Consider the following 25,510-nt stretch of genomic DNA (forward strand, 5'->3'; position numbering starts at 1 on the left):
ACTGGGGTTGCGGTGCTCATCTTGCGTCATGTGGCCAGTATGGCAAAGCTGCTTCTGGAGAACCAGAGCAGCGCACGGAAACGCAGTTTACCTTCCCACCGGAGCGGTACCTATTTATCTACTTGCACTTTGACGTGCTTTCGAACTGCTAGGTTGGCAGGAGCTGGGACTGAGCAACGGGACCTCACCCCGTCACGGGGATTCGAACCACCGACCTTCTGATCGGCAAGCCCTAGGCTCTGTGGCTATGCTGGCTGGGGTTGATGGGAGTTGAAGTCTAATAGCATCTCTAAAACAAACCATTTTAATGTCTATGAGCGATCCTCTATGTTTCCATGTTGACCCCATTCGTCGTCTCAGGGGCAGTACCTACTTGGCACACTTTGACCTACGGGGGGGGGGGAGGCGGGGATTCGAACACGGGGCCCAGAGAGCCAAGAACCGGTGCCCGTGCCTCCCTACTACCGGACTTGCGCAGACCTCCTCCCCTCAGCGCCGCAATAAGACTTTTGACTGACAGGACGAAGAGTCGAACGCCTCTTGCTCCCGCCCCCCCTCTTCCTGCTGGGCCGCCGGAAGGAAGAAAAGGCAGACGGAGGAGGAGACGGAGACGGCAGCGGGCGCCATTTTGGAAAAGCGAGAGACTCCTTCTCCGGCTTTTCTGCCTCCGCTTGCCATCGCGGAGACCCAGCGGTCCTGCAGCCCTTCCCGCTTCTCGCTGCGGCGCTGGAAGGAAAACAACGACGACAAGAAAAACCCCGAAAAGCCACCCCACTTCGCCTCCCGTCAGCAGCGGCGAGGCCAAGAGAGCCGCTTCCACCCTTTATTTTTCCCTCCGCCCTGTTAGGCTGAGTGGAGAGAGGAAGAGGGGGGAGGGGGCGAGACCCGGATGAGGGAAGAAGCGGCCGACTGAGGGAGGCAGGACGAGGCCGAGCAGAGTCGGGGAGAGCGGGGGCGAGGTTGGGCAGGCCGGGAGGGGGCACAAGGGCAGGGGTGGTCTCTTTCGCCAGGGAAAGGAGGGCGGCGTTGGTGGAGACTTGGGTGGGGCGGGGTAGGAGAGAAAATACTATTAACTTGGGGTACAGGTTTTTTAAAAAAAAAAACAGCCGGGGTACACAGGATATTAGACCCCGGGGTTGGGGCGGCAAGGAGGGCGCATCGACCTCTGCAGACCACAGCTCCTCTTACTGGGAGGGGGCTTCAGAGGGAGATTCCCTGACCTTTCGCTCTTGAGGATTTTGGCTTTTCGGGGGCCTCGTTTCCTGCCCCCTCCTCTCGCCCTGTGCTGGGCGCCCTAGAAGTGGGCGTCGAGGGTGCCCAAGGGGCGTCCCCAGGTGGCGGCGGTGCCTCGAGTGGGATGTTCATCTCGCCCAGTTAACTTCCTTTGTTTGGCCCCTACTTGTGGAAAAGAAGACGAAGAAAGGGGGGCGGCAGTCGCTCCAAGAGAAGGCCGCCGCCTGAGATTCTCCCGGGCGAAGGGTTGGTTTCGGCTGTCGGCTCCACGGACCTGAGGATGGCTGCCAATCTAGGCGACCAGCGTGCCTCGGAATGGTGATTGCAGGGGTTTATTTTAATATGGTCGGTGGGGTGTGATTAAAGGAGGAATTTGGGGTGCGCCGAGTAATTTTAAAATGCAGAAGGTTGGTGCACTGTACTTCTGGTAACCCGATCTGCATTTGCTTCCTCATTCTTATTTGCTAGCGTTTGAACTATGCTCATAACAATGTTGCTTTTGTTGCTGTGTGGCTGAAATAATATGAAGCTAGCTTTTCCAGGCTGCAACACAGCTGTTATCTCTCATAACGTAAAATGGCTAGGAATTTGTTGCTGTTAAATGATATCAACTCACCAGATGAGTGTGACTAAGGAAATACATTAGTTTCCAACGTTGAAATTCCATGCGCCTAAAACTCAAACCCAGAAAAGAATTTACCTTCTTTCCCACGCCCCACCCCCAATATCTCAGGAGGACTAGGGAAGACCCCTGCTGGATACCTCTGAGAGCCACTGCTAGCTAGCACTGAGCTAGATGGGCCAGTGGTCTGGCTCAGTGTAAGGCTGCATTATAGGTTCAAGCATCAGGTGGAGGAGCAAATTGAGATCAGTTTTTATGTGGCTGGATAGGCTTGTGGAGGAAAGAAGAGATACTGATCAGAGCTCAGAAGGGGTTAGGCCTCTCGTAGATGAAAGCTTGCAGCTATAACAGCTTTCTGGATGGAGGTAAAGTCTGAGGTCTTGGCTCAAGATTGCTGGCCCTAGTTCTGCAGAATGAGAAATCAAGTTTAATCCCACAAAATTGTGTGTCACATAACAGGAAATTGAAGTGAAACCCAAATACTGTGTGCCAGATTTGTTGGCTAGCCAGTGCAGAAGAGATGCATTTGGCATAGATGTTTTGACAAACTTTATGGTAACTGCCTGCTATCATCTCATAGGGGAAATGTGGATGTTAAGAGATAGGACCAGTGGCCAGCTACCGGTATAACAGCAGTAGAATTGTATTGAGGACACATCCAAAACTAAACATGTTTTTGAGACTTTGGTCATTGAGATCATAATTTCACCTTGTGACATCATAATGGCAATGATTTCACAAGTCTGCTGGTCTTGCAGAGTTGACTGTAACAGGACATTCAGGAGGAAGGAAAGTGAGACCAGTGTCTCAAATGTATAGTACCTACCTTTTTCAGGCCTCTGCTTCTCCTTTAGTCATCAGATGTGGGTGAGTGCTGCATTTCCTCTGCAGAAAGTTGTCCCTGGGGCAATAAAAAAACAAGCTTTGTTATCATTTTCATTAAGTAAGGTTCTTTACGTTTTTGGGACAAGTTCTGTTCTTGAGTTGTTTGGTGTGTTTTCTTTCCTTTTAATTGTTGTCGTAACTATTCTTGAATTTGGTTATAGAGCAGCATATAAATTCCTGTAATAAATGAATGTTTTCTTTAAGTATTTCTAACTACTTTTTGTGCCTGTGGGCCTTCAGAGCATCTAACAAATTTAGAAATGATTGAAAGTCAAATGCAAACAAACAAATCAAACAAACCAACAGCAGAAAAGCTGGCTTATTTTATTCTACTTTGGAATCAAAGCTTGTCTCCCAAAGTTGTTGCTGGACTACAGCTTCCATCATCTCTTACCGGTACTTTTGGTCATGCTGGTTTAGGCTGATAGGAGTTGAAGTTCAGCAACATCTGGAAGACTATAGGTTAGCCACCCGCTTTCTAAATGAAAAAAGATCTAGTAGTGGAGTTGAGCAGAAAAAAAACAACTCATGGTTAAGGCAAGCTTCACAGCAACTTGCCCAGTTGCTAGAATTGCCAGTCGAATAGTTGGTTGTTGTCTGTTGGCAACCAATTATTTGATCACAGTCAGATAATGTCTAAGTTGGCACTATGTAGGAGTTGCCTTTTGTTATGGTGTCACCTAGCAAAGCCCAGGAGTGAGAGAGCTTACCCATGTTTAATCTGCCATAAGTGTAAAGGTGACCTCTGACCATTAGGTCCAGTCATGGACGACTCTGGGGTTGCGGCGCTCATCTCGCTTTACTCGAGGGATGAGCGCTTCTGGGTTATGTGGCCAGCATGACAAAGCTGCTTCTGGTGAACCAGAGCAGCGCACGGAAATGCCCTTTATCTTCCCACTGGAGTGGTACCTATTTATCTACTTGCACTTTGATGTGCTTTCGAACTGCTACCCTGTTTCTCATATTTTAAGACATACCCATAAAATAAGCCATAGCAGGATTTTTAAGCATTCAAGGAATATAAGCCATACCCCGAAAATAAGACATAGTGATAGGCGCAGCAGCAATGCCGGCCGTGGCAGGAGGAGGAAAAAAATAAGACATCCCTTGAAAATAAGCCATAGTGTGTTTTTTTGAGGAAAAAATAAATATAAGACGTGTCTTATAATATGAGAAACACGGTAGGTTGGCAGGAGCAGGGACCGAGCAATGGGAGCTCACCCCGCCGCAGGGATTTAAAGCGCCGACCTTCTGATTGGCAAGCCCTAGGCTCTGTGGTTTAACCCACAGTGCCACCCACGTAGCCATCTTCAAACAGGAACGTAGTAATCACTGGCAAAGGTAGCACCCTTGGATCACCAGTCATTTCAACTTGTTTATAGCAGACAGAGACCAGTCTGCCTACTTTATGTGATTGGCTGTCTGCTCTGTCAAGCTTCTGTGTGAGAGAGGTCTAGAGTTGTTCACACTTGTTCACTTGTTCACACTTACTGTGGAACAATAACCCATTAACTAATTTGTTTCTGTAAATAGTATACATGCCAACTTTATTGACAACTTAAGGTTTTTTTTGTTCTAATACAGTTAATGTTTAAAAACATTTTTTTGCAAATACTTCGCCAATCAGTTTACCTGGATCTTTTTGGACTGATCAAATGCCCAGCCTTACTTTGGGAACAAGAGTGGGCTCAAGGGAACCACGTAGAAGGACACAAAACCTGGTGTGTTTGTGCGTAGGCTACAAATGGTCAACATAAAAACAGGAGATTGCAGGCTAGTAGCTTTTATGGAGCTCATTTCAAGGTTGAGTTGAGAGTTGTCCTGAAAACAAAACAAAACAAAGACTCTGTCTTATCTTGCATAGTGATTACGGTATTTGCAAGTAATCCTGGTTCAGATTAGGATATAAATTGGCTCAAATTCAAGAGAGAGGGTCTCCAAGGCTTTCAGAAGGGAGGAAACAGTTGTCTTCCAGTGTCTGCTTTTTCTGCATTTGCTGCTTCAGTTGTTACCAGTCCTTGAACTGGTCTGATGTCACAAAGGGGCCTCTATTGGCCTTGTGAGTCAGCTACGGTACCTGGCCGCATGTGGTGCCTTCTTTTGCCAGGGCCCTTTAGCTGCCGTTGATTTGAAGGGGCTTAGTCAGCCTTGGTCTAAATTACTGAGAGTTTTGAACCCAAAGAGGGAGCCTTTTTAGCCTCCATATATGGGCCACAACTACTTCCTTAACTATTGGCTATGCTGGCTGGAGCTGGTGGGAATTGGGAGTTTGACAACAAATGGAGTGCCACAGATTCCCCCATCCTGGATTTAGAAGGCCTTAAACTTCAGTGTTGATGCTTCTGATGGGTGGCAATGTGCCATGAGCATCCTGGTCACACCTTTTGGATGCTGATCAATTGAATGGTTTCAGATGCTTTAGCTGGAAAGGAATAGCTTATAAGGTTTTACTGTGGCATGAACCTAGTATGTGTCCTGTGCATAATTTACTTATGTGAGGACTCAAGCTGTGAATGTTGAGAGGATTTTGATCTGGGTTCAAATGATACTGGCTCGCCTTGAGCGTTCAGTCCTGTTATATAATAATAATAATAATAATAATAATAATAATAATAATAATTGGCTGTGTAATAACTGAACCTGGAATTCACTAATCTTTCATCCCAATATGTCACCTTGTAGGGCTCCCCAGTACAATCTGGGCAACGGGAGCAGCAGAGAGAATGGAATGGAAGGCCCCATGCATGAGAACCCCGAATGGGAGAAGGCCCGTCAAGCACTAGCTAGCATTAGTAAGGCCAGTGCTGCTGCTGCCTCTGGCAATAACAAAGGTTCCAGCAATGGACAGGCTAATGCACAGGTAAGAAGGTTTAATATTTCTTTAGCTGCCTGGAAAGGCATCTTGGAGTAATCCGAGAGGTTGCAGAATTCTTTGCCAGTTTTCATAGTGTGCAAGTCTGCTTTTGACAAACCTTTGGAAATGTAATATTAACTTGCTAGCTGGAACTCTGCTCAGAAGCCAAAGGGGAGGCTTTGTCCAAGGCTCCATAGCTTAAAGCATACAGTAACTGCATGGAAATGAGCGTGAATGCTACGAGCGTTTTGTTGGCATGTCTTCAATAGCATGAAGAACAGATTCTTGTTGATTTGGGGAGGTGTAGACTAGGCCATGAGCCTTGGCTTTCTGGGACAGATTTGGTGTCTGCATTATTGGGATTTTGGATGCCTGGGTAGCATGATTGTATTACTGAACAGACAGAAGGACACACAACCAAATCTGTCATTCTGAAACTAAAGTAGTAAGATCCTGGAGTAGATTGGACAGCTAGCCTAGCTCCTATGTCAGCAAGGTCAAACAACTTCCTGAGCATCCTTTTATGATACACATTTGCGCTCTTTTTATTCTATAGTATGCAGCCCAACAAGGAGAATCCTTGCAGCAGCAACAACAGCAACAGCAGCAGTACTATCAGTGGTATCAGCAGTACAACTACCTCTACCCCTATAATTACTATTACCCTATGGTAAGTAACAGCAGCTGGCCAGCCTCCTAAGCCTGTCCATCGTAACTCCATTTCTTCAGTCAAGAGACACCTGCAGCAAGGATCCTAGAATTTCGGAATGGGGGAGGGGGGCAAGAAGGGAAGGCAGTTCCCACCGCATTGGTTGGGCTTCACCTATGCCCTCCCTCCATCCTGTACCAAATCAACAGGGTAATCGCAAAGCAAACTGCAGAGAAGGTGTGCCACAAAAGCATAACTTGCTGCTGGAGCTGTTTATTTCTGCGGTTTGAAAACAAAATTGAAGCAAAGAGTTCTTTAGGGAAGCTTTTAATGTTTAATAGATTATTGTATTTTAATATTGTGTTGGAAGCTGGGGAAACCCAGCCAGATGGGCGGGGTATAAATAATAAATTATTATTATTATTATTATTATTATTATTATTATTATTATTATTATAACATGGATAGAAAGCTTGTGGAGTGAAACCCTTAGGACTTGGAGGGCAGGAAAGGCAGGGCAAGGGGGAAAAAACCCTCTGTTCAGTCAAGTGAGATTCTGGCCACCACCATGAACTGCCGTATAGAAGCCATGGGGAAGTGCCCAACTTTTATATTGCATGAGAAGTGCCTTCTTATGTTGAATATGTCTCTTCTGATACAATTCCATGGCTTTCCCTCCCCACAGAATGTCTATCCTGGGTATGGCTCTCCTGGACAATACGGTGTCCCAGGTTCTTACTCGTCCACAGCATCCCAGCAACCACCAGTTCCTGGACAGCATCAGGGAAACATGAACCAGGTAATGGATACCTAAACTCTGTTTAGTTTCCCCCTAAGTAATTTCTCCAAATACTGTCTTATCTCTTACTGTAAAGAGCTATTTTAGCTGAAGAGGGCTTGGTGAATTACAGAAAGGCTGTTGGGTGATCTGTCCTTCCGCTACCAATAGTAAACAGCTTCTCTGGAAAAGAGGGTGTTGCCTGTATTAAAGGCAGCAAGAGGAAATGAGCTTTATTTCTTTGCCTTCCCATATGTCTAGCCAAACTTGTCTGACTCAGCCAAATTCTTTTGGGTGTGATGCTACCATGGATGTGAGCAAGGCCAGCTATGTATTGTGCTGTGCTGTTTGACTGTATAACTTGGTGTTTTTTGGCTTTTCAAATTCTTGCTTCAGAAGTTTGCAGTGTTGGTAGTTAATGACTGGAGTGAGATGGAAAAGAAATACAGCACATAGAAACAGTTCTGTGCAGCCAGGGTCTCAAAACAGATTCTGACTTTCCTTCCCAGTTCTGTCTGAGAGGGCATGGAAAAAGGGAGGCTGGGGTTCTAGGTTTTCAGGCAGAAGTGTGAAGCCATGGTGTATTTGACTCCTGCCTGATTTGAGGCCTTGCACCCTTAATGTTTACTGTCCATGAATGTGGCTTCCAGAGATAGTGATGGTGCCAATTGCCTTCATTTTTCTCTCAGCCTCCAGTCCCAGGCATGGAAGATGGAGGGATGTCCTACCCAGGCCAACAGCAACAGATGCAAGTCCCCAATCCCCCGCAGTCCCCTATGCAACATCCCAGCCATCCTTCACAACATAGCAACCACCCCATGGGCTCTGGGGGGCAGCAACAACAGGGGGGGCCTCCTGGAGGGCCGCACTGCCAGCAAAACCAGTCACCAAACCAGTACAACCAGCAGCAGCATTCCTACCAGGATGCCGCCAAGCCCAAGAAAGGACACCAGCTGTGGAACCGCATGAAACGTGAGTTTCTTAAGGGCCAGGGCAGTAGCAGCAGCAAACATGGTGCTCTGCAGATGCTTTGGAAGGCTGCTCCCACCATCCCTGACCCCTGGCTCTACTAAGTGGGGTTTGAGAGAAGTTCTGGTCCATAACCTTTGGAGTGTTTTTGGCAACCCCTGCGCTAGAGGAAAATAAAAAATTATCACCATACTCACATCATAGGTTGAGGGAAGAGAGGATGCTGCAGACATGTAGGCGCTCACCACTGCTCCTCTTTGCTGGTTGGTGGGTGCCCCTTATGGAAAAGCTAATGAAAGCTAAGAGAGTCAAGCCTTGTCAGTTGCTTGAAATGGCACTAGAAACCACTGAATCCAGCCAAGAATTGTGAACTGTTGATGCCATTTTAGTAAAGTTTTAATATATGGGCTTGGACTCTTGAGAAACACAAGCAGCTTCTTTTCTGCATGCGTGCATATCGTTACACACCACCTTTCCTTCAAGGAGCTGAGAGTGATGATAATGGTTCTCCCTCTTCCTGTTCCCCCCCCCCTCAACCCTGTGAGATAGGTTAGGCTGAAAGACAGTGACTGGCCCAAAGTCACCCAGTGATCTTCATAGGGGTTTGAATCTAGGCTGTCTCCTGTCTTAGCCCAACTCTTTTTTAACAACTACAGCACACTGGTTCTCATGCAATGTGGATTTCCTACTGCAGCCCCTTGAATCCTCCGAAAAGCTGCTCTTTAGAGTTGGGAGCCTTCTATATCTGCATGGTTTGTGACATGAGGGAGCTTGGAGGGGAGAATCAGCAAGATTGGGAACCCCCTTGGGCAAGTTGAAGCCCTTCCCAGTCAACCAAAAAGTTCATTGGATCCATATTGAGATAGTTGCACTTACAGGTGGAACTCAGAAAATTAGAATATCGTCGAAAAGTGCATTTATTTCAGTAATGCAACTTACTATTTTTATTTTTATTTTATTTTTTACAAATGCTTTCTTTTGGAAATTCCACAGTAATAAAACAAATAGTTACAATAATACAAAAATAAACATTGCTATTACATTTCCTCAATTACATTCCATTTATAATTGACCCGCCTAACTACAAATAATTACAATTACAACAAATAAAGGCTTGACATATCTTGCTTTGCATGTCATGCATCTATCTCATATATTGGTTTCACCTTTTAAGTTGCCTTACTGAAATAAATGCACTTTTCGACGATATTCTAATTTTCAGAGTTTCACCTGTAGGTGTTTGATGCAGTGAGGTAGCTGTGTCTTTACTCTTGTCTCACTGATTTCAATGGGAAAGAGATTTCTTTTTTCTTATAAAAGACCTGGCATCCAGTCCTGACTAGTTGGAGTGCTTACTGCATTTCCAAATAATTAAAATAATCATTTGTGCTGTGCTTTCACTCAAAGGAACTGTTGTTTCTCTGCAGTTTTACAGAGACAAATGGTACCACTTACTTCAGTAGCAGATTGCAGGATTTTGTTTACAGTGAAGAACCATGAATCCAAGTGAACTGATTGAGTAAAAGCATTTTTGTGTAACTGAAATGGCACGCGAGATTCCATTGTGCTAGCATCTGTGGCCACAGTAACTAATTAGAGTCTCCCTTATGGCATTTTAAGTCTGTGCCTGGAGGAGGCTGAAGGCCAAATTCCAAAAAAGAATTGCCACAAAACCCCCCTCTTTCCCAACAGAAGCACCTGGGTCTGGTGGTCTGAAATTCAACCTACCAAAACGCCCCTTTGTGGTAACAAATCAGAACTTCAACTCCTCAGAGCAACAGCAGCAACAACAACACAGCAACTTTGGTTCCCAGCAGAATTCTGAGAAACGCCACAATCACAGGTGTGCACAAGTTCCTCAGTTTTTCATTATTTATGTTTGGGTGGTAGGTGCTCACACTTCTAGTAAGGGGAAGGAAACTGGGATGGTGGCAAGCAAATCTCTAGGTTGCAGAAATTCCCTTGCCTGTGGCTGTGCTTTCTGTGTGCGGAGGGCGGGTTTAGTGTCAGTGATTGTTCCATATTCCTGGGAATACTTCACTTTCATTTTTGCACGTTTCTAGCCACCTAGTTCTAGGAAGAGGCTGGAAAGTACCTGGTTGCTTGGTTTCAGTGTAGGGTTTCTGGGAGCAAACATTCCTGCTGATACTATAAGATTGTGCACTGCTGAGTTTCTTGTAACCTAAGATTCAGAACAGCAGCTGATGTTCAGCCTGTAGAAATGAAGCACCTAACTTACTTTGTATCTGTTCACTTCAATCCAGCCCAGATTATTAAATACAGTATACCAGAGATTTCCACATCATGGTCATATCTGGTCCCCATTTCACCAACTAGGATGCCATTATGCTAGGAGAGAAGCCTGAGAGCAGTGCTGCCTTTTGCTTGGCCGTCGCTGCTCTTGGACTTTCACTATAGTGTCTCACTCTCAAACCCCTAAAGTTCTCACAGCACAGAGGTGTACATGCAAAGATGGGAATCTCTGGTCTACAGCCTGAATGCAGCCCACTAGGCCTCTCAGTCTGGCTTGCTGTACTTTCTCCCCAAGCCCTGCCCCTCACTGAGCCTACTTCTGTGCTTCCTTGAGAGCCCCGACTAAGTTCTAGCAGCCACTGCCTCCTTCCTCATTGAGAAGCACTTCAGGCATGCTTCTTAGCCAGGTGTTCTTCACAGCTAGCTGGCACATTTCAGTACTAAATGAGAAGATTGCTTAAAGGCTTTTCGTGTTTCATTGCTGAAGCCTCTAGAACAGGCATCCCCAAACTGCGGCCCTCCAGATGTTTCGGCCTGCAATTCCAATGATCCCTAGCTAACAGGACCGGTGGTTGGGGAAGATGGGAATTGTAGTCCAAAACATTTGGAGGGCCAAAGTTTGGGGATGCCTGCTCTATAACATTCATTTATTTCTGGAGGTTGGTCCATCCCCAGCTGATGCATTCATTGGAAGATGTGGCCTTCAAACTGTTGGTGAGATAGTGTTGAAAGAGCTAGGTTCAGTGAATTTCAAAACGAGTTTGGCTCAGAAGAAATTGCCATGCAATATAGATGAGTCTCTCTCATAAAAAACTTTGGACCGTGTTGGTAACACTTCAGAGAGGCATACCCTGAAGAGTGGCATGAGTCTTGGTGAGGGGTTTTCTTTCTGTTTCAGAATGCTGATTTCTGCCATGTTTGCCAGCCTAGCACAGTTAGATGTAGTCTGAAGGTATATAATAAATAAGATGGTGTTTTCCCAAAACTTTTGCTTTTTCTCGGCCTCCCACTTAAACATGGCAAAAGCCTTCAAAGTGTCCTAAGGCCTAAATAAAGGGCTTAGCATGACTGAGAGAGTATGCTACTGGAGCCTTGAAATATAAATACATTTGTCCTTGCAGTTCTTCAACGGGGAAGCCAGAAGACTGGCCACCAGACATGAAGGAGTACGTCCAACGCTGCTTCACTGCCTGCGAGTCGGAAGAGGACAAAGACCGCACTGAGAAGCTGCTCAAGGAAGTTCTACAAGCTAGGCTGCAAGATGGCACTGCCTATACAATTGACTGGAGCAGAGAGCCACTTCCAGGGTAAGTAGCTGCAAAGCCAGGCATGTTACATAGGATTTCTGATTTCAGACTTGGGAGCACTGATCTTAGTTGTTGCTAGTTTTGCTGTCCCCATTATTCTGAGTGAGATCCAGGGCATTTGGAGAGAGGCATGTTGGGGGCCATGGTTTTTCATGGCAGATTTTTCTTGAAAGGCGCATGTGGGTAAATACTTGATTGCATCCAGAGCACATATCAGTCCCATCCTTTCTCTGCAGCTTGGGCCGAGACAGCATGGCTGAAAGCCCCAAGAAGAAACAGCAGCGCTGGGAGGTGTCTTCTCTCCACTCACCACGAAACTCCATGCAGTCCAGCCTTTCCCAGCAGCAGCAGCAACAGCAGCAACAACAGCAGCAGCAACAACAGCAGCAACAGCAGCAGCGAAGTGGTGGTGGCAACTCTCAACCACAGCGTGGAGGAGGTGGAGGGGGAACGGGGGCTGGTCGTACTCGTGGAAATGGCTTCCCCACCAAGTTCGGAAACCGCAATGTCTTCATGAAGGATAACAGTTCATCCTCAAGCGTTGATTCACGTTCCAGGTCACGTTCCTCGTCACGGTCTCCCAGCCGCCACTTCCGACGGAGGTAAGTAAAAGAAGCAAAATGGGAGCAGAGACTGTTTCTTGGGCTCTCCCTAGTTTGCACCAGGTCATTAAGGGGTGTGTTGGTTGGTGTACACTGAAGTGGCATATACTGAACATCGACAGAATTGTATTCAGTGTAAAAGCTAGAAAATTTAAAAGGAAAAGTTACATACAAGCTCGGCTAATTTGAAAACCAGGTTGTTTTATGATTGTACAAACGGCCTTAAGGTTCGCAAGAGCTAGTGGGGCAGGTGTAACATTAAGCTGATTACAATACAGGACCTTGACCTGTATAGAAGAGTTAAGAGATGAAACACTAACTTTCCTTCTCCCTCTCTCAAAATAGTGATTCTGATTCAGACAGTTCCTATTCAGGCACTGAGTGTCGCTTGGGTGGCCGCAGGAACACCCAGAAGAACCGGGGCCGCGGAGGCCACATGGAACGAGGCCGGATGAGAGGTCAGCGGGGGAAAAGGTAGGTTGGCTGGGTGGGAAACCCAGCATATTCACTGGCTGCTTGCATGTGGTTTTTAGATTAGTGAGTGAAAGACCATGAGAACAGGTGCGGCTGTGAGGGGTTACCATGTTCTGTTTGATCCACAGAGGAACTGGGTAATTCCTATGAATAGCATTTCCTTCCTTGGGGGTGACCCTTTCATTCTGGTCTCTGCAGGCATGATCAGGGCCCTTCCAAGCGCAACCGGAAGCGCAACACCATGGACTATGAAGATCCTGAGAAAGAGTTCAAGAAGGAGCGGCGGGCAGCCCGCTTCCAGCATGCGAGCCTTTTCAAAAAACTGCGCCTGGAGCCCCTCATTTTGCAGATCAATAGCCTTGACAGCACTGGCTCTGATGGACTCGACTGGAACGAACTGAAAATTGTGGGCACCTGCCAGGAGATCACCAAACATTACCTGCGTCTCACTTGTGCACCGGACCCCTCTACTGTCCGGCCTGTGTCTGTGAGTAACCCTAGGCAGTGGAGTCTTCTCCAAGAGCTTACCTTGTGCCTTCCTGCTGTTCCACCTGGACATATTAACTTTCTGTGTTTGCTTCTGGGCAACAGCCACTGATAGAATGATAAGGGGCAGCTGTTGTGCCTGCAGAAGCTTTTCCTGGTGCCCACAGGGGCTCCTCCCCCTGCTAAAATTAGGCTTGGAAAAAGCATTTTATTTTTAGCTAATAGAGTAGGTTGTGATGTGTATGTATGTGGTACAGGAGCCCACAGGTCAAAGGAAGTTGTCAACTCTTTACCAGTGTTAAAAAGACATCCAAGCAAGGGGTGTGGGTGAGAAAGAGGGAGGTGCATACATCCAAAACTCAAGGAAAGGGTGTGCCACAGAGGATTGGGGGGGTGGGGACAAGACCTCATTCACACACATAAGGAAAAGAAAGTACACTGATCCCGCTATGGGGTAAACTAGCTGGAACCCATATGGCTCCTGAGTGGCAAATGGAAACATACAGCATACTGATGGCAGGATCAGACTGACTAGGGTGCACATATTTTTGTAAGGAGTAAAAGTACTGTTTTATTGAATAAGAACTGTGTTTACCGATAGCTGCCTTGATTATGATGGTTATTAATTTGAATGGAAAGTGCGAAATAAAAATGCTATAATAAACAAGTATGCTGGCCTGGGAAGGGGGGGGAAACCCTGTATTAGCAGTTGCCATTGCCTTCTCACCCAGCCACCACTCAGCATCCTACCCGCTCCTATTCCAAAGGTGTTTCTCCAAGGCTGAACAGCTTTGTCCGCTAATGCTTGGCAGAAGTCTCTTAACTTAGCCTTTTATTTTATTTTTCTTCCAGGTGCTTAAAAAATCATTGACCATGGTGAAATCTCACTGGAAAGAGAAGCAAGATTATGCCTATGCTTGTGAACAGATGAAATCCATACGGCAAGATCTCACTGTAAGCTTTCCTGAGGCACTGAATGGCAAGAGTTGGTGAGGGTGGAGGGTTTTGCTGGGACTAATAGACTGGCTAGGCAAGAGATCTTCATCTATTGACTTGCTTTTTGCCAACAGAACTTGTAGTTACCAGTTATTTTGGCAAGGGAATTGGTACATTTGAATTCTCCATAATGGGTGTCATGTCTCCTGATTAGCACATGTGTATTTGTAGGTGTGTGTTTGTGTGTTTGGTGCAAGCATGAAACTTGGTACTGAATACAGTTTGGTGTCCTTAGATTTGCTTCTCTTTTTTCATATAAAACTAGATCTGAAAGTGCTGGCAATGAGATTTTTAGTGAAATTATCAGAAACCAGAGGTGGAAAGAGCAGCTTTCTGCAAATAGCTGGACGGTTGCTCCAGGGCCTTAGAAGTGTGCAATTTATGCAAGTCACAGAGGTCAACCCAATTCTGTGCAAGAAAAGCTGTATTTCTGCAGTTCAATGTTTATGAGTGTTTCCCTGGTTCTGTACATACTTGGCCAAACCTTTACTTGTGTAAGGAACACTTATAGGCAACTTTTTGTGTCCCTATGGCTTTTAACACATGTGCCCTTTGTGAACTGTGTTACTTTATGGCAGGCATGTCCAAAGTCCGTTTCAGGGGCCTAATCCGGCCCATCGGTTGATCGGTTTAATCCAGCCCCTGTGGCAGTTTATTTCCTGGGGTAAAATCCTAAAAAAAAACCCTCAACAACTTCAATCCTAAAAAAAGGTTGGCCCTTTGGTCGGCCCTCCACTTCATCAAATTTGGCTCTCTTTGAAAAAAGTTTGGACACCACTGCTTTATGGGTTGAGCAGCTCTGACATGATATATAGGTGGAGCAACAGCTAATAGCAATTTATTCATGTTAGCCTTCTGCCATAGGCTGTTCTCTCATTATTAAGTACTAAGAAAGGAAACAGCTGTTTGAAGCCATGTGAACAGCCAAGGTGAACTCCGAATGCCACTGTGGAAGCCCCTGAAGGTGACACAGGCCTGCCGTTTTCTATAATCATGTGGGAGCCGCTTTCACTAAAGGGCCTTGTCATCACCTCTGGAGCTTCCACAGTAGCAGGTGGCATCAACAGTACAGTAAAGCTAGTCCCAAAAAGTCCCAACTTTTTTGTTTAATGTAGTTTTTGTAGCTTTCCAAGTTCTAACATGGGTTGATGGTTACTTTTGGGGGCGGGGAGCAAAGGAGATAAATTATTTGGGGGAGCCGTATTAGAGTTGTCCACAGGAGGTTAACACAAGATAAAAGCTTTCAGAAAAGCTTTAAAAATGCAAGCTTCATATGATGAAGCAGATTTAAAGGCTATTTTTAATGTAGGGTTTGGTACACCTTGGTCTTCTGCTGCTTGTGACACAGATGATCTATATTATCTTTCGTGTTGGTTTAAAATAATTGGGCTTTTGAGCCGCCTCCTTGGCTTGCTGCTTTGCTTCATTTGCGTTATCGGAACACCTTTATGCTCTTACTTTGTAATTTCTGCTTCTGGTTTGGTTACTGCCCGTATCCGTGAATCATGCAAGAACAAGGAAGGGAAGATCCTTTCACTGTGGGAAAGCAGAAAGGAATTCAGCCATTGATGAATATGTAAATACTTACTGTCCTATAGCTGCTTGCTAACCCTCTCTCTTGCCCTGCTTAGGTTCAGGGAATTCGTACAGAATTCACCGTGGAGGTCTATGAAACCCATGCCAGGATAGCACTGGAGAAGGTAAGAGCCAATGGGATGTCACAGCTAGAACGGGGGAGATCCAGGTTTAGATCCTTCCTCAGTCATGAAGCTCACTGGGTCATCTTGGGCCAACCACCGTCTTGTAGCTTAGCCTACCTCACAGGGTTGCTATGAGGAGAAAAGGTGGGAGAACCATGTACATAACTTTTAGGTCGAAGCAATCACCCGACCCAGGACTAAATAGCTTCAACAAGATTGCTTCATGGCATTTCTTCAGACCATGCCCCAGGAAATGTGTTGCTTGCCCTTTTCAGTAGAGAAGAGCTATAGTGGCTACCACCCTCTGTCAGATGCACCAAGGTATTCTCAAACTAGAGAATCCCTGCTTTTCATTTTTCATTTTAGTAAGGAAAAAGAATCGGTGTACTTCACTTTGTAACCGTGGAGAACATTATAAATCTGCCTGTAGTTTCTTGCACCCATTTAAAAACAAGAAGATGCCTTGGTGAAGGACATAGGTGCCTTGTTCCCCAAGTTAATGTGTTGCCAGCTTAGTGCTCATGATTACACATGTATCCTCAGAGACCTCCTCTGGCACCCACAGGGTCCTATCCTCTGCTCCCTCGCCCTAAAATTCTTTCAGGTTTGAAAGAATCCTTAGTGAGCCAATAAAAGCCTTTTCCACATAGAATTGTGGGGCAGGGGGCAGTTGGGGGGGTTTACAGCTGGGGAGAGGAGAAATGTAGTGCAGGTGGGGTGCCCATGGCAGTCTCCAGTTTGCAGGTGTGCCCAAGAGCCCCAAAACATTATAACCCCTGGCCTATCCTCTGCCTTTTTCCTATCTCCTTCACCTGTCACATACTGGTACTGATTGTTTCCCAGTTTGTTTCATAAAATATTAGTAAACTGAATTATATCTAGAACTTGCTGTACACAGAACTTGAGGGAGGGAGGCACAGGTGTGTGACAATTCCCAACGCAGGTAGCCCTTGTGGCACAAAGAGTTTCTCTCTTACACGAGCCAGATGAGAACCTGTGAGGATTAAGGGCCCATTCACACATTACACTCTTGATAAATGGATAAGTGCAGGAGGATGGTGCTAATTCAGGGAAGGCACAGAGCCTTTCTGGCTTGGTGAGGTTGGAGCACATGACTGCCAACTTTGTATCTGGCTCTAGGAGCAGCAGGAGGGGTGTGTGGCAACTTGAAACTGTTCCATAATAACGGGAGTATCTTCTCTAGGGTGACCATGAGGAGTTCAACCAGTGCCAGACACAGCTGAAGTCACTCTATGCGGAGAACCTCCCTGGGAATGTTGGAGAATTCACTGCTTACCGCATCCTCTATTACATTTTCACAAAAAACTCAGGGGGTGAGTGCTGGGGCTGGGGAGGGGAGGGGTGCATGGGTGGAGAGGAAGACCTGTATGGTCATAGCTTAATCTGAATTGACCCTGCAGCAGTTTTGTGGTGAGGCTGCCCATCTTACTTGTAAATTGCAGTTAGGAAACCAATCCCTGTGCATTGCTGTTTAGCACATTATTCTTGAAGGGAAGGGGATGCAGGACTCTCTAGTAGTTCAAGGCTAGTATGCAGAGTTCCTCTGGCACATGGGGATCCCTTTTTTGTGGCATTTGTGCTTGTAGACACTGTACACACTGGACTGTAGTGTGAGACCCATCAGGAATTCCCAGCCCCTGCGCCTCTTTTCCCCACAGCCTGCCCCTGCAAAGGCTAGTGTTCTTTCCATCAATGCCAGTCCTAGAAGGATGTCAAGCATATTGCTAAACCTGCTTTCAAAAGACTAAAAAGCAGATAAAGGCTCCAGACTGTTGTGAAAGAAGAGCTTAAATTCTTGACCAACTGTGTTAATAGACTGTGCCAAGCCAAACAAGCTTAAATGTAGGCATAAAGAATAGGCCTGTATATTTAAGCCAAAGATAATGGGCACTTGAGAGTAAGCAAATGGGGGTGGAGAAGGTTATAGCATGAGAATGAGTCTTGATAACTCTGTTTTCTCCCCTCCAGACATCACTACAGAGCTGGCGTATTTGACGAAAGAGATGAAAGCGGACCCCTGTGTGGCACATGCGCTCGCCTTGCGGGCTGCCTGGGCCTTGTCCAACTACCACCGCTTCTTCTGCCTGTACCGCCAAGCACCCTGTATGTCCGGCTACCTCATTGACAAGTTTGCTGAGCGAGAGAGGAAATCGGCCCTCAAAGCCATGATCAAAACGTATGTGAAGTCAAACCAGACACTCCTTGGGTCAGGGCTGGGGAGATGACTCACACTTGCACACTTCTCCTGCCTCTCCCCTCTGCCCCAACTTCGTTGTGGGGCAAAGAGGAAGGCTTGAGTCCCCTGTAGCTAGAGGTGGGTAAAAGGGGGGTTGTGTTTCTGCGACTGTAGCTTAGACAGCCATGTCCTTCACAGGTAAGTAGGAAGATGGCTTAAGCCACCATTGATCCCTTGGGTTTTAAATAGCAGTTTGGCTGTAAAACTGGGACCAGGTTAAGGACCCACCGGGGCTGTTTGGATTCACTTAAGAAATCTAAGTAAATGGAAGTGCTCATCTTATTTTTACTTGATTCCAGAAATACAGCATTGATATTTTATTTGGGCACAAGAAGCAATAAATAGCCATTGCCCCAGACAAAAACCAAAATTGATGTATGGGAAAGAAATAATTTCAGGAGCAAACCTGTGAGATTCAATTTTGTTGCTGCTGCTGCTGCATCCCACACCTGAAGAGGGATGGAGGCAGGGTAAGGAATAGGACTGTCCCATGGCACAGTGCCTGCCCTGGTTCAGATAAAGAGAGCTACCGCTTGCATAGCTATCATTTGTTGGAACTGGAAACTCTGGGCCTCCCTTGGATGTGCATCTGAGCATGAATGCCATCTATCTACACTCTGTTGCTTTGAGTGGGATGCAGCCCTGGATGTTGCATCCTGATAGGAAAGGAAATCCCACTGCGCATTGCACTGAAAAAAGGGCTGGCATAGATGGGTGGTATCTGTGCTCACATACGCTTTGCATGCTCCTTCTGTTTATGCCGCAAGCCTTTAAAGTGCCAGGGGGGGGTCTCTGTCTACAGGGATTTAATGAAATGGTTGTAGGGTGCAAAAGCTTACAAAACACTTTGGTAATTAGTGGCAGTGGTAACTGCCCATTAGTCCAGAAGTAACCGAAAGATGGGAATCAAAAATAGATGGAGGTGGCTGTGGCTAGTAAAAGATGCTAAGAGGGCAAAAATGCAGTGCAGCACTTGCGGGTAGAGCAGTTGCTTTGTCCTAATATATATACAGTGGTACCTCGCAAAACGAATGCCTCGCGCAATGAAAAACTTGCTAGACGAAAGCGTCTTGCGATGTTTTTGGTGACTCGCAAGACAAAGCGTTCAATGGCCGCGCTTCGCAAGACGAAGGTTTTCGGCGGGTTTTTTTGCCGCGGCAACCCGCGCACCACTGTATATATTTATTTATTTAAAGAGTTGAAGGAGCAAGTTTTAATTATGTGCAAGGTTGTGAACGACTAATAGGATTTCTTAGAACAGCAAGTTAGTATATTTTGTCATGGCATACCCTTTCCTGCGCCATTTCCCAAGATCTCTTTCTGCGGTGTCACCCTTTTGACAATTGGTACTATATATAAAGTCAATTCTAATTTGACGTAGGAGAGTTCCCTGAAGTGGGTTTCTTCACCCACTTGCTCCACAGGTACAGCGGTGTACATTTTTCTAAGCTTTTCCTTCCACTTGGAGGAGAGCCGATACCTGCCCAATGCCAGTCCTGACTATTCTGCATTTTCAGGATGTATGGGCGCTTCATCACTAACTTGCTATTTATTTACCAGCACAGTCTGGACGACTCTTCCCTCCCTGCCTTGGGTGTAGCTAGTTGCCTCTTTTACTTCACTCTGTATGTTTAGTACCATTGCATTGGGGTGTAGAGGTAGGTTTAGTTTTGGTTTGTTGCTCATAGCTTAGGACTTAGTAAAACCTGCAGGCCTCCTGAATGTGCTTTTGAGCAAGGATAGAATGCCTCAGTTATTGCAACCAGCCCCATATCTTTGTAATTAATTCTGTACACACACTCAACTTCATGCCAGTTGAACTTTGGCTTCTCTTCACAAATTAAGCAGCACACTGAAAGCCCATCCCACATGGACCCCTTCTTTTCAAACTCTCCTTAAAAACAACCACGAGGGCTAGGAGCTTAAATACAAAACGCGCTCAAGTGAAGTTCTTCGCGTTGCCAGGGTAGCTAATGGTAACTAATTGCATACTTAGGGGCAGGATTCTGCTTGTCGTCTTAGCCTGGATTTCATCTGCTGCCTTTTCCCATTCACCAGTGTCTCTTTTTATCTCCCTCAGTTTCCGCCCGGTGCTTCCAGTCTCCTACGTTGTGTCAGAGCTGGCCTTCGAGAGCGAGGAGGAGTGCCAAGCCTTCCTCGCAGCTCTGTCCCTTGTGTATACTAGTCCCGACGCCACCAAGATTGACTGCAAGCAGAGCTTGGCGGTCCTGGCCAATTTCTGAAAGTATAAGGCCCACTTCCCCGCCCTGCCCCGTTTTTAACCTATGTACATATGTATATATATTTATACATATATAAAACCAGATTCAGTTGGCTGCTGTGGGCATGCCGGAACCTAGTTGTGCCGCGCCTCTCCCGCTGTCCACGCCACACACGGAGAGAAGAGGGGTAAGATCCAAGGACATCGGATGGCGCCTGAGACCACCAGGAACGGAGAAGAGCAGAGAGTTCAGTCTAATGATTGTGTTTTTTGCCAGCAGTGGGGTAGGGAGGTGCTGGGGAATACGTGAGCATCAGTTTACGATCATCTGTTGTTTTTCTTCCCCTCGTGTCAAGATGCATGAGAAACCATAGCTGCAAGACCCCATCCATCACTCATTGGTCAGAAATGGCTGAGATAAAGGGTTGGGGAAAGAAACAGGGATCTCTAAGTGAATCACTGGGAGATGCGGAATTAACTGCTGTCTCCTTGTGTTGCCGTCCCTTCACGCTCACAAGAGTGTTCAGGAAGTTAGAATGATTTCTCCCTAAGCTACAGGGGGACCCCTTTGTCCAGATTTTTCTAAAACCACACGAGTATCTTTCCAGAGGCGTAATTTCATCTAGATTCCACCTGGGAAAACGCTTGAGAAGTCAGCGGTACATGAGAACTAACGGTTCCCTTGTGTAAATATGTGGAATGATGATTTTGTACAGAAGCTACAAGTTGTAAATAATGCTAGGAAAACTCTTTGTTTTCTAAGAGGAAAAAAAGAATCTGTGCTTTTCTACTTTTATAATGATGAGTTTAACAGATGGTTTTCTCTGAAGATGAAAAATCCAGGTTGTTTTGTGTGCGCATTTTGTGTTCTCCATTGTGCTCCTCAAAAACTAACGCTGTCTCAGTTTTTTCCTCTTCCGAGCTACGGCCTGGCTCCAAAAGAGCATGAGAGGGAGAAATGAGAGATGCCACCTCTCCAGCCGATCAAAAAACCAGCCTGAGGGGGATGAGCAAAGCAAAGCCTGCCTTGGCGTGTTTCCTACCAGTTTCAGTGACTTTTTCCTGTGCAGAGAATGCAAAAGACTTACTTGTAAATTGCACCTCATTGTGGATGTGGCGACGTAAAGAGAATCAAATCAAGGCAGTAAGAAGGAACCACAGAGGAATTGAATCAACACACAATATGATCCTTGCAATCTCCTCCTTTTCTATTGTGTTCTGGAGTTGTCATGCTCAGTTTTTTTAAAAAAAATTATTTATTTATTTTTTCTCCCTCTGTCCTCAGTTCTTTACAGGTAAACTCAGAAAACGCACCACCCCATTTCCACTTTTCTTCCTTCACATTGTTTCAATTTTGTTTAAAGTTTTGAAAGATTGTCCAATTGTTTCTCTCCCTTCCCCATTTCTCTCTCTCCCCCTTCTTTCCCACCCTTAGTCTCTAGCCTTCTCATAATCCCTTCCCCACCCTCTCTCCTTTTCTCCTTTGCTCTAATTCCTCTTTTCTTTCTCTCTTTATTTTTGAACATGTGTAATTTTGGGATGTTTTGGCTTGGGCTGGATTTTTCAAAGATTCCTTTTTCCTTTACAGAAACCTCTGAATCTTTTTCCAACTGATTAAAAGCAAATTTTTGAAAACAAAAATGTGCAAAATCTCTGGTGTGTTGGTGTCGTAAGATTGAGCAGGGGGGCATAGGAACAAAACACAGGAACAGAGCACATGCAAAGGGAGATTCTAGCTTGTTTTCATCTGTCCCCCAGAAAGTAACAGGCAAGGGGTGTGTGATGTGTTTAGCTTCGCTGACTTGCAAAAGCTACCATACAAAGTGTTGGGACAGGGGAGAGAGGAGGAGGTTGTTAGAGGAACTTGAGAGCCTGCAGCCTTTCTGAGCTAGTCAGCTACATTGTTTGCAGCTTTCCTCCTTACATGGTACAGGGACAATGGCCTGCAATGCTTGCCATTTAGTCATGACAAACAGCCATAGAAATCGGTACAAGTAAAAGTGCACAGTTCACTTTCTTCTCAAAAGGTCTTGGTCATGACTAATGGTCAGAACAAGTTTATCTGCATTCAAAAGTCTTGTTTCATTTTGTTACGTAAGGGAGGGAAAAGGCCATGTCAGCCAAGCCACTTCCTTCCTGTCAGTTTGGTGTTCTCATTCCCATGGAAGGTGTAGTTCCCAGTACCCCAATGTACTTATGCTCTAGTCTACCAGATGTATCCTGCCTGAATAAATGGGGAAAGGACACTGTAGTTCCTACTGTTTCCTCAGAATAGCTTAATGCAGTATAAGTATAGTACAGTCATACCTCATGTTACATCCGCTGTGGGTTATGTCTTTTCAGGTTGCATCCCGCGCTGAACCCAGAAGTCCCGGAATGGGTTACTTTCGGGTTCGGCACGCGCGCGCATGCACAAAAACACTAAATGGCACTTTGCACGTGTGCAGAAGTGCTGAATTGCATCATGCGTGTGCGCAGATTCGGCGCTTCAGGATGCGGCCTTTTCACATTGCGAAAGGGCCTCCGGAATGGATCCCTTTCGCAACCAGAGGTACCACTGTATCTGCAGAGTCTGAGCATCCTCCACCCCAGCCTTCCTCTTAAATCCCTTCTGTAGGTAGCTAGCCCAGGTTATTCAAGGCTAGTTCACCATCTTAGCTGTGTTCCTGCTGTTCACAATAATACAGTTTACAGGGTTTAGACCCCTTCTGTAGAGTGGATCTTGACTGCAAAGATGCTTACCTGCTGCTTGATAACAATTGCCCCAGCAGAGCCAGCTCAGCCATAAGGCAGAGTGTGCTGCTGCCTCAGATGGCAGAAGCCCCCCAGGCGCCATGCTCATGCATGTCCCATCTGCCAGCAGAAGAGAAGTGCCACCGCTATTGGCGCAGATTTTGGACAAAACCTGTCCATTTGAGGTAAGATCTTGTCTGAAATAAACACAATCTTGCGCAAAAATCACCACCAGTGTTGAAAGGGCACATGGTAGCAGCAGCAGCAGCATAGCAAAACTTCCAGTTTCGCCTCAAGCACCAGAACAGGAGATGCCACTCCTGTGTCTCAGTATAGATCTATTTTCAGAACCGTGGTGTAAAACCCATCGGTCCTCCTACCTTTCCCAACCTCACACAAACATAATGCCTCTACAGCCTGTGTACCTAAATCATTAATAGTTGGAATCCATGAGGAATCTGCTGGCAACCGTAGATCTGCCTTTGCCCGTGGGATCTTCACCATGGTCAAGTGGAACTTGTCTTTGTCCGGAGGAGGAATCACTGCCAAGCCCTTCTTGTTAAAGGCATCCTCCAAAGTCCGGGCCAGTGATCCCAGCCCAGGCGTAGGTGCTGGTGACAAGTAGAGCACACGAGAATGGAAAGCCTCAACCTTGTGGAAGGAGAGAAGCAAGGCTGGGGGCAGCAGGCGCTGGCTGTTGGCTTGCAGTTCCTGGAGTGCCCTAACAGCTTTGCAAATGTGTTCCGAGGTACCCAAGTGCAGCAGACACAGTGTGATATGCAGAGTAGGCAAAGGGGCATAGAACTCTTCTAGGTTCGGCTGAACCTCGGAGAGGGCGCCTTGGAAGAGTTTCACAGCTTCCCAGGTCTCTCGACTGGTGACTTGGATAGCTATGAAATGGGTGGGACGCTGTTTGCGATGCGGAAGGTGCCCCACCTCCCTGCTCTGCGAAGCTGTGTTTTCCTCATCTTCCACTATTGGATCATTTTCCTTTGTGGTGCTGAAGGCATCCAAATGATCCATTGCTTCCCCAAGCTCTTTGACAACATCCTGTCCACCAACTGTCTCGGCCACCTGTTTTTCTCTGGCTGAACCACTGACCGCCTCTTCTCCGCTGCCTTTAGCTGCCCCTGGTCCAACACCTCCCATCCCCTTTTCTCTGTCTCCATTTGAAGGATGGCCCTCAGCCTTTTCCTCGGTGGTTCTGGCTGCCTCGTCGACTTCCTTCATCACCTCCAAGATGGTTCTCCCACTTCCTGTGGACCCAAAGACATTGTCTGTGCGGCTCGCTTTGTCCCACACCATGCAAGTCTTGTATTTGAAATAGTGGATCCTATGTTTGGGGATAGCCAGCACGCCAGGCCCAGCTGAAGCCAGGTCCTCCCAGGAGAAAGCAGCAAAAGGCTCTTCCAATACCCCCAAGAACCGATCAAGGTAACCAATAGAAAAATGTTCAGCAGGCACCTGGGGGTCCCAGAGGAGACGAGAGATAACGTCCTCTGCAGTCTTCATGGGGGGCTTCTTGCCTTGTGGAGAACGACTGCGGTTGGCTCCGCAGTCTTCTGGACGAGGAGCAGCTCCCATGTCACCAGGGTGACTGTTCCGGCAGCGGGAACCAAAGCGGCAACGACCTTCTAGGAAAAAGCGGCAAGGGAGGTCGATCTCGGTAGGGGATTGTTCAGCTAGAAGAGAATCGGGGGCTGACAGTGGTTCCACAGGGCTATCAGGACAAAGGTCAGTGGGGGAGTCCTCAGGGGAGGGAACCAATTCAGCCATAGCTAAAAATGGGAATCACTCTATGGAAGAAACAAAATTATTTAGAAGACAAAAATTTTAGTGTAACCAGTTCTCACATGCTGTTCCTGAGACAATATCAATAATGGGTCATAAGGAGGGTGGCTGTAAGGAATAAGAGCCTGGGAACTGATATGCTGTCCCTGAAAAACGGGAGCGAGATGAGGTACCAAGTTTGCGTAGGGTGCTGCTGAAGAGTTGGAATTATGAACCAGGAAGTGTCTGGTTTAAATCCACCCTCACCTGTGAGCACAATGGAGGCAATATTGACATGCGTTTACAGGCATGTTAGGTGGATGGCTGAGCAAATACATGTGAACTTTGGACACTAGGTGGGAAAGGAATGTGGTCACGCACATCAATTAAGGTGGTGACAATTGGTTCTGTAGGATGTAGCAACCGGACTGCAATGAGTGGCACACTGTCTCTCCCTTAGTTGTATCTTATGAAATGTAGGGGCTTGAACCAGGAAGAATTCTCTGCCTCAAAGTCACCACAACCACCTTAAAACAACAACATCTGGGGAGGGGCCTGTAAGGCTTCAAAAAGAAGAGGAGGTGTGACACTGCTCACCCACAAAACCTCGCATTCAGTGGACTCTGAAGAGCAATATAATATGAGAGATGCTGCTGGTGGAGGCGATCTTGTCCACTGTGAAACAAGATAACCACTCCATGCGGTTGGGTAATGTTTGCCC

The 25,510-nt window shown here is 46.5% G+C and overlaps 3 protein-coding genes across 5 annotated transcripts in view; 1 reads left to right on the forward strand and 2 right to left on the reverse strand.

Annotated features, from left to right (window-relative positions):
- Nucleotides 1-4,498, reverse strand: part of LOC148683979 (T-cell-interacting, activating receptor on myeloid cells protein 1-like) — an 86,582-nt gene extending 82,084 nt beyond the window's left edge. The window contains exons 1-2 of one of the 2 annotated variants that reach the window (XR_015946727.1): nucleotides 4,373-4,498; nucleotides 2,682-2,756 (exon numbers count right to left, since the gene is read on the reverse strand). The gene's annotated coding sequence lies outside the window, so the exon portion shown is untranslated. Of the gene's footprint in view, nucleotides 1-2,681; nucleotides 2,757-3,134; nucleotides 3,264-4,372 lie in introns of those variants that run through there. The other variant, XR_015946726.1, reaches the window with a different exon arrangement.
- LENG8 (leukocyte receptor cluster member 8) lies at nucleotides 588-21,927 on the forward strand. Of its 2 annotated transcripts, none has more exons than XM_035134805.3 (15): nucleotides 588-1,551; nucleotides 5,423-5,600; nucleotides 6,151-6,264; nucleotides 6,929-7,042; nucleotides 7,711-7,993; nucleotides 9,683-9,833; nucleotides 11,365-11,550; nucleotides 11,787-12,152; nucleotides 12,498-12,626; nucleotides 12,825-13,113; nucleotides 13,965-14,066; nucleotides 15,740-15,808; nucleotides 17,013-17,142; nucleotides 17,798-18,005; nucleotides 20,146-21,927. In XM_035134805.3, exons 1-15 carry the CDS (start codon nucleotides 1,514-1,516, stop codon nucleotides 20,306-20,308), a joined length of 2,520 nt encoding a protein of 839 aa, XP_034990696.3. In that variant the 5' UTR covers nucleotides 588-1,513; the 3' UTR covers nucleotides 20,309-21,927. The 2 variants fall into 2 exon arrangements, with proteins under 2 accessions (XP_034990696.3, XP_088512486.1); XM_088656360.1 differs by lacking the exon at nucleotides 588-1,551 and adding an exon at nucleotides 1,614-2,722.
- LENG9 (leukocyte receptor cluster member 9) lies at nucleotides 21,535-24,795 on the reverse strand. The gene has a single exon (XM_035134807.3). The coding sequence runs from the start codon at nucleotides 24,793-24,795 to the stop codon at nucleotides 23,347-23,349; it is 1,449 nt and encodes a 482-aa protein (XP_034990698.3). The 3' UTR covers nucleotides 21,535-23,346.
- Nucleotides 24,796-25,510: the final 715 nt, after the last annotated feature.

This window comes from Zootoca vivipara, chromosome 12 (genome assembly GCF_965207765.1).
Source record: "Zootoca vivipara chromosome 12, rZooViv2.hap1.1, whole genome shotgun sequence".
NCBI classification, from domain to species: domain Eukaryota; kingdom Metazoa; phylum Chordata; class Lepidosauria; order Squamata; family Lacertidae; genus Zootoca; species Zootoca vivipara.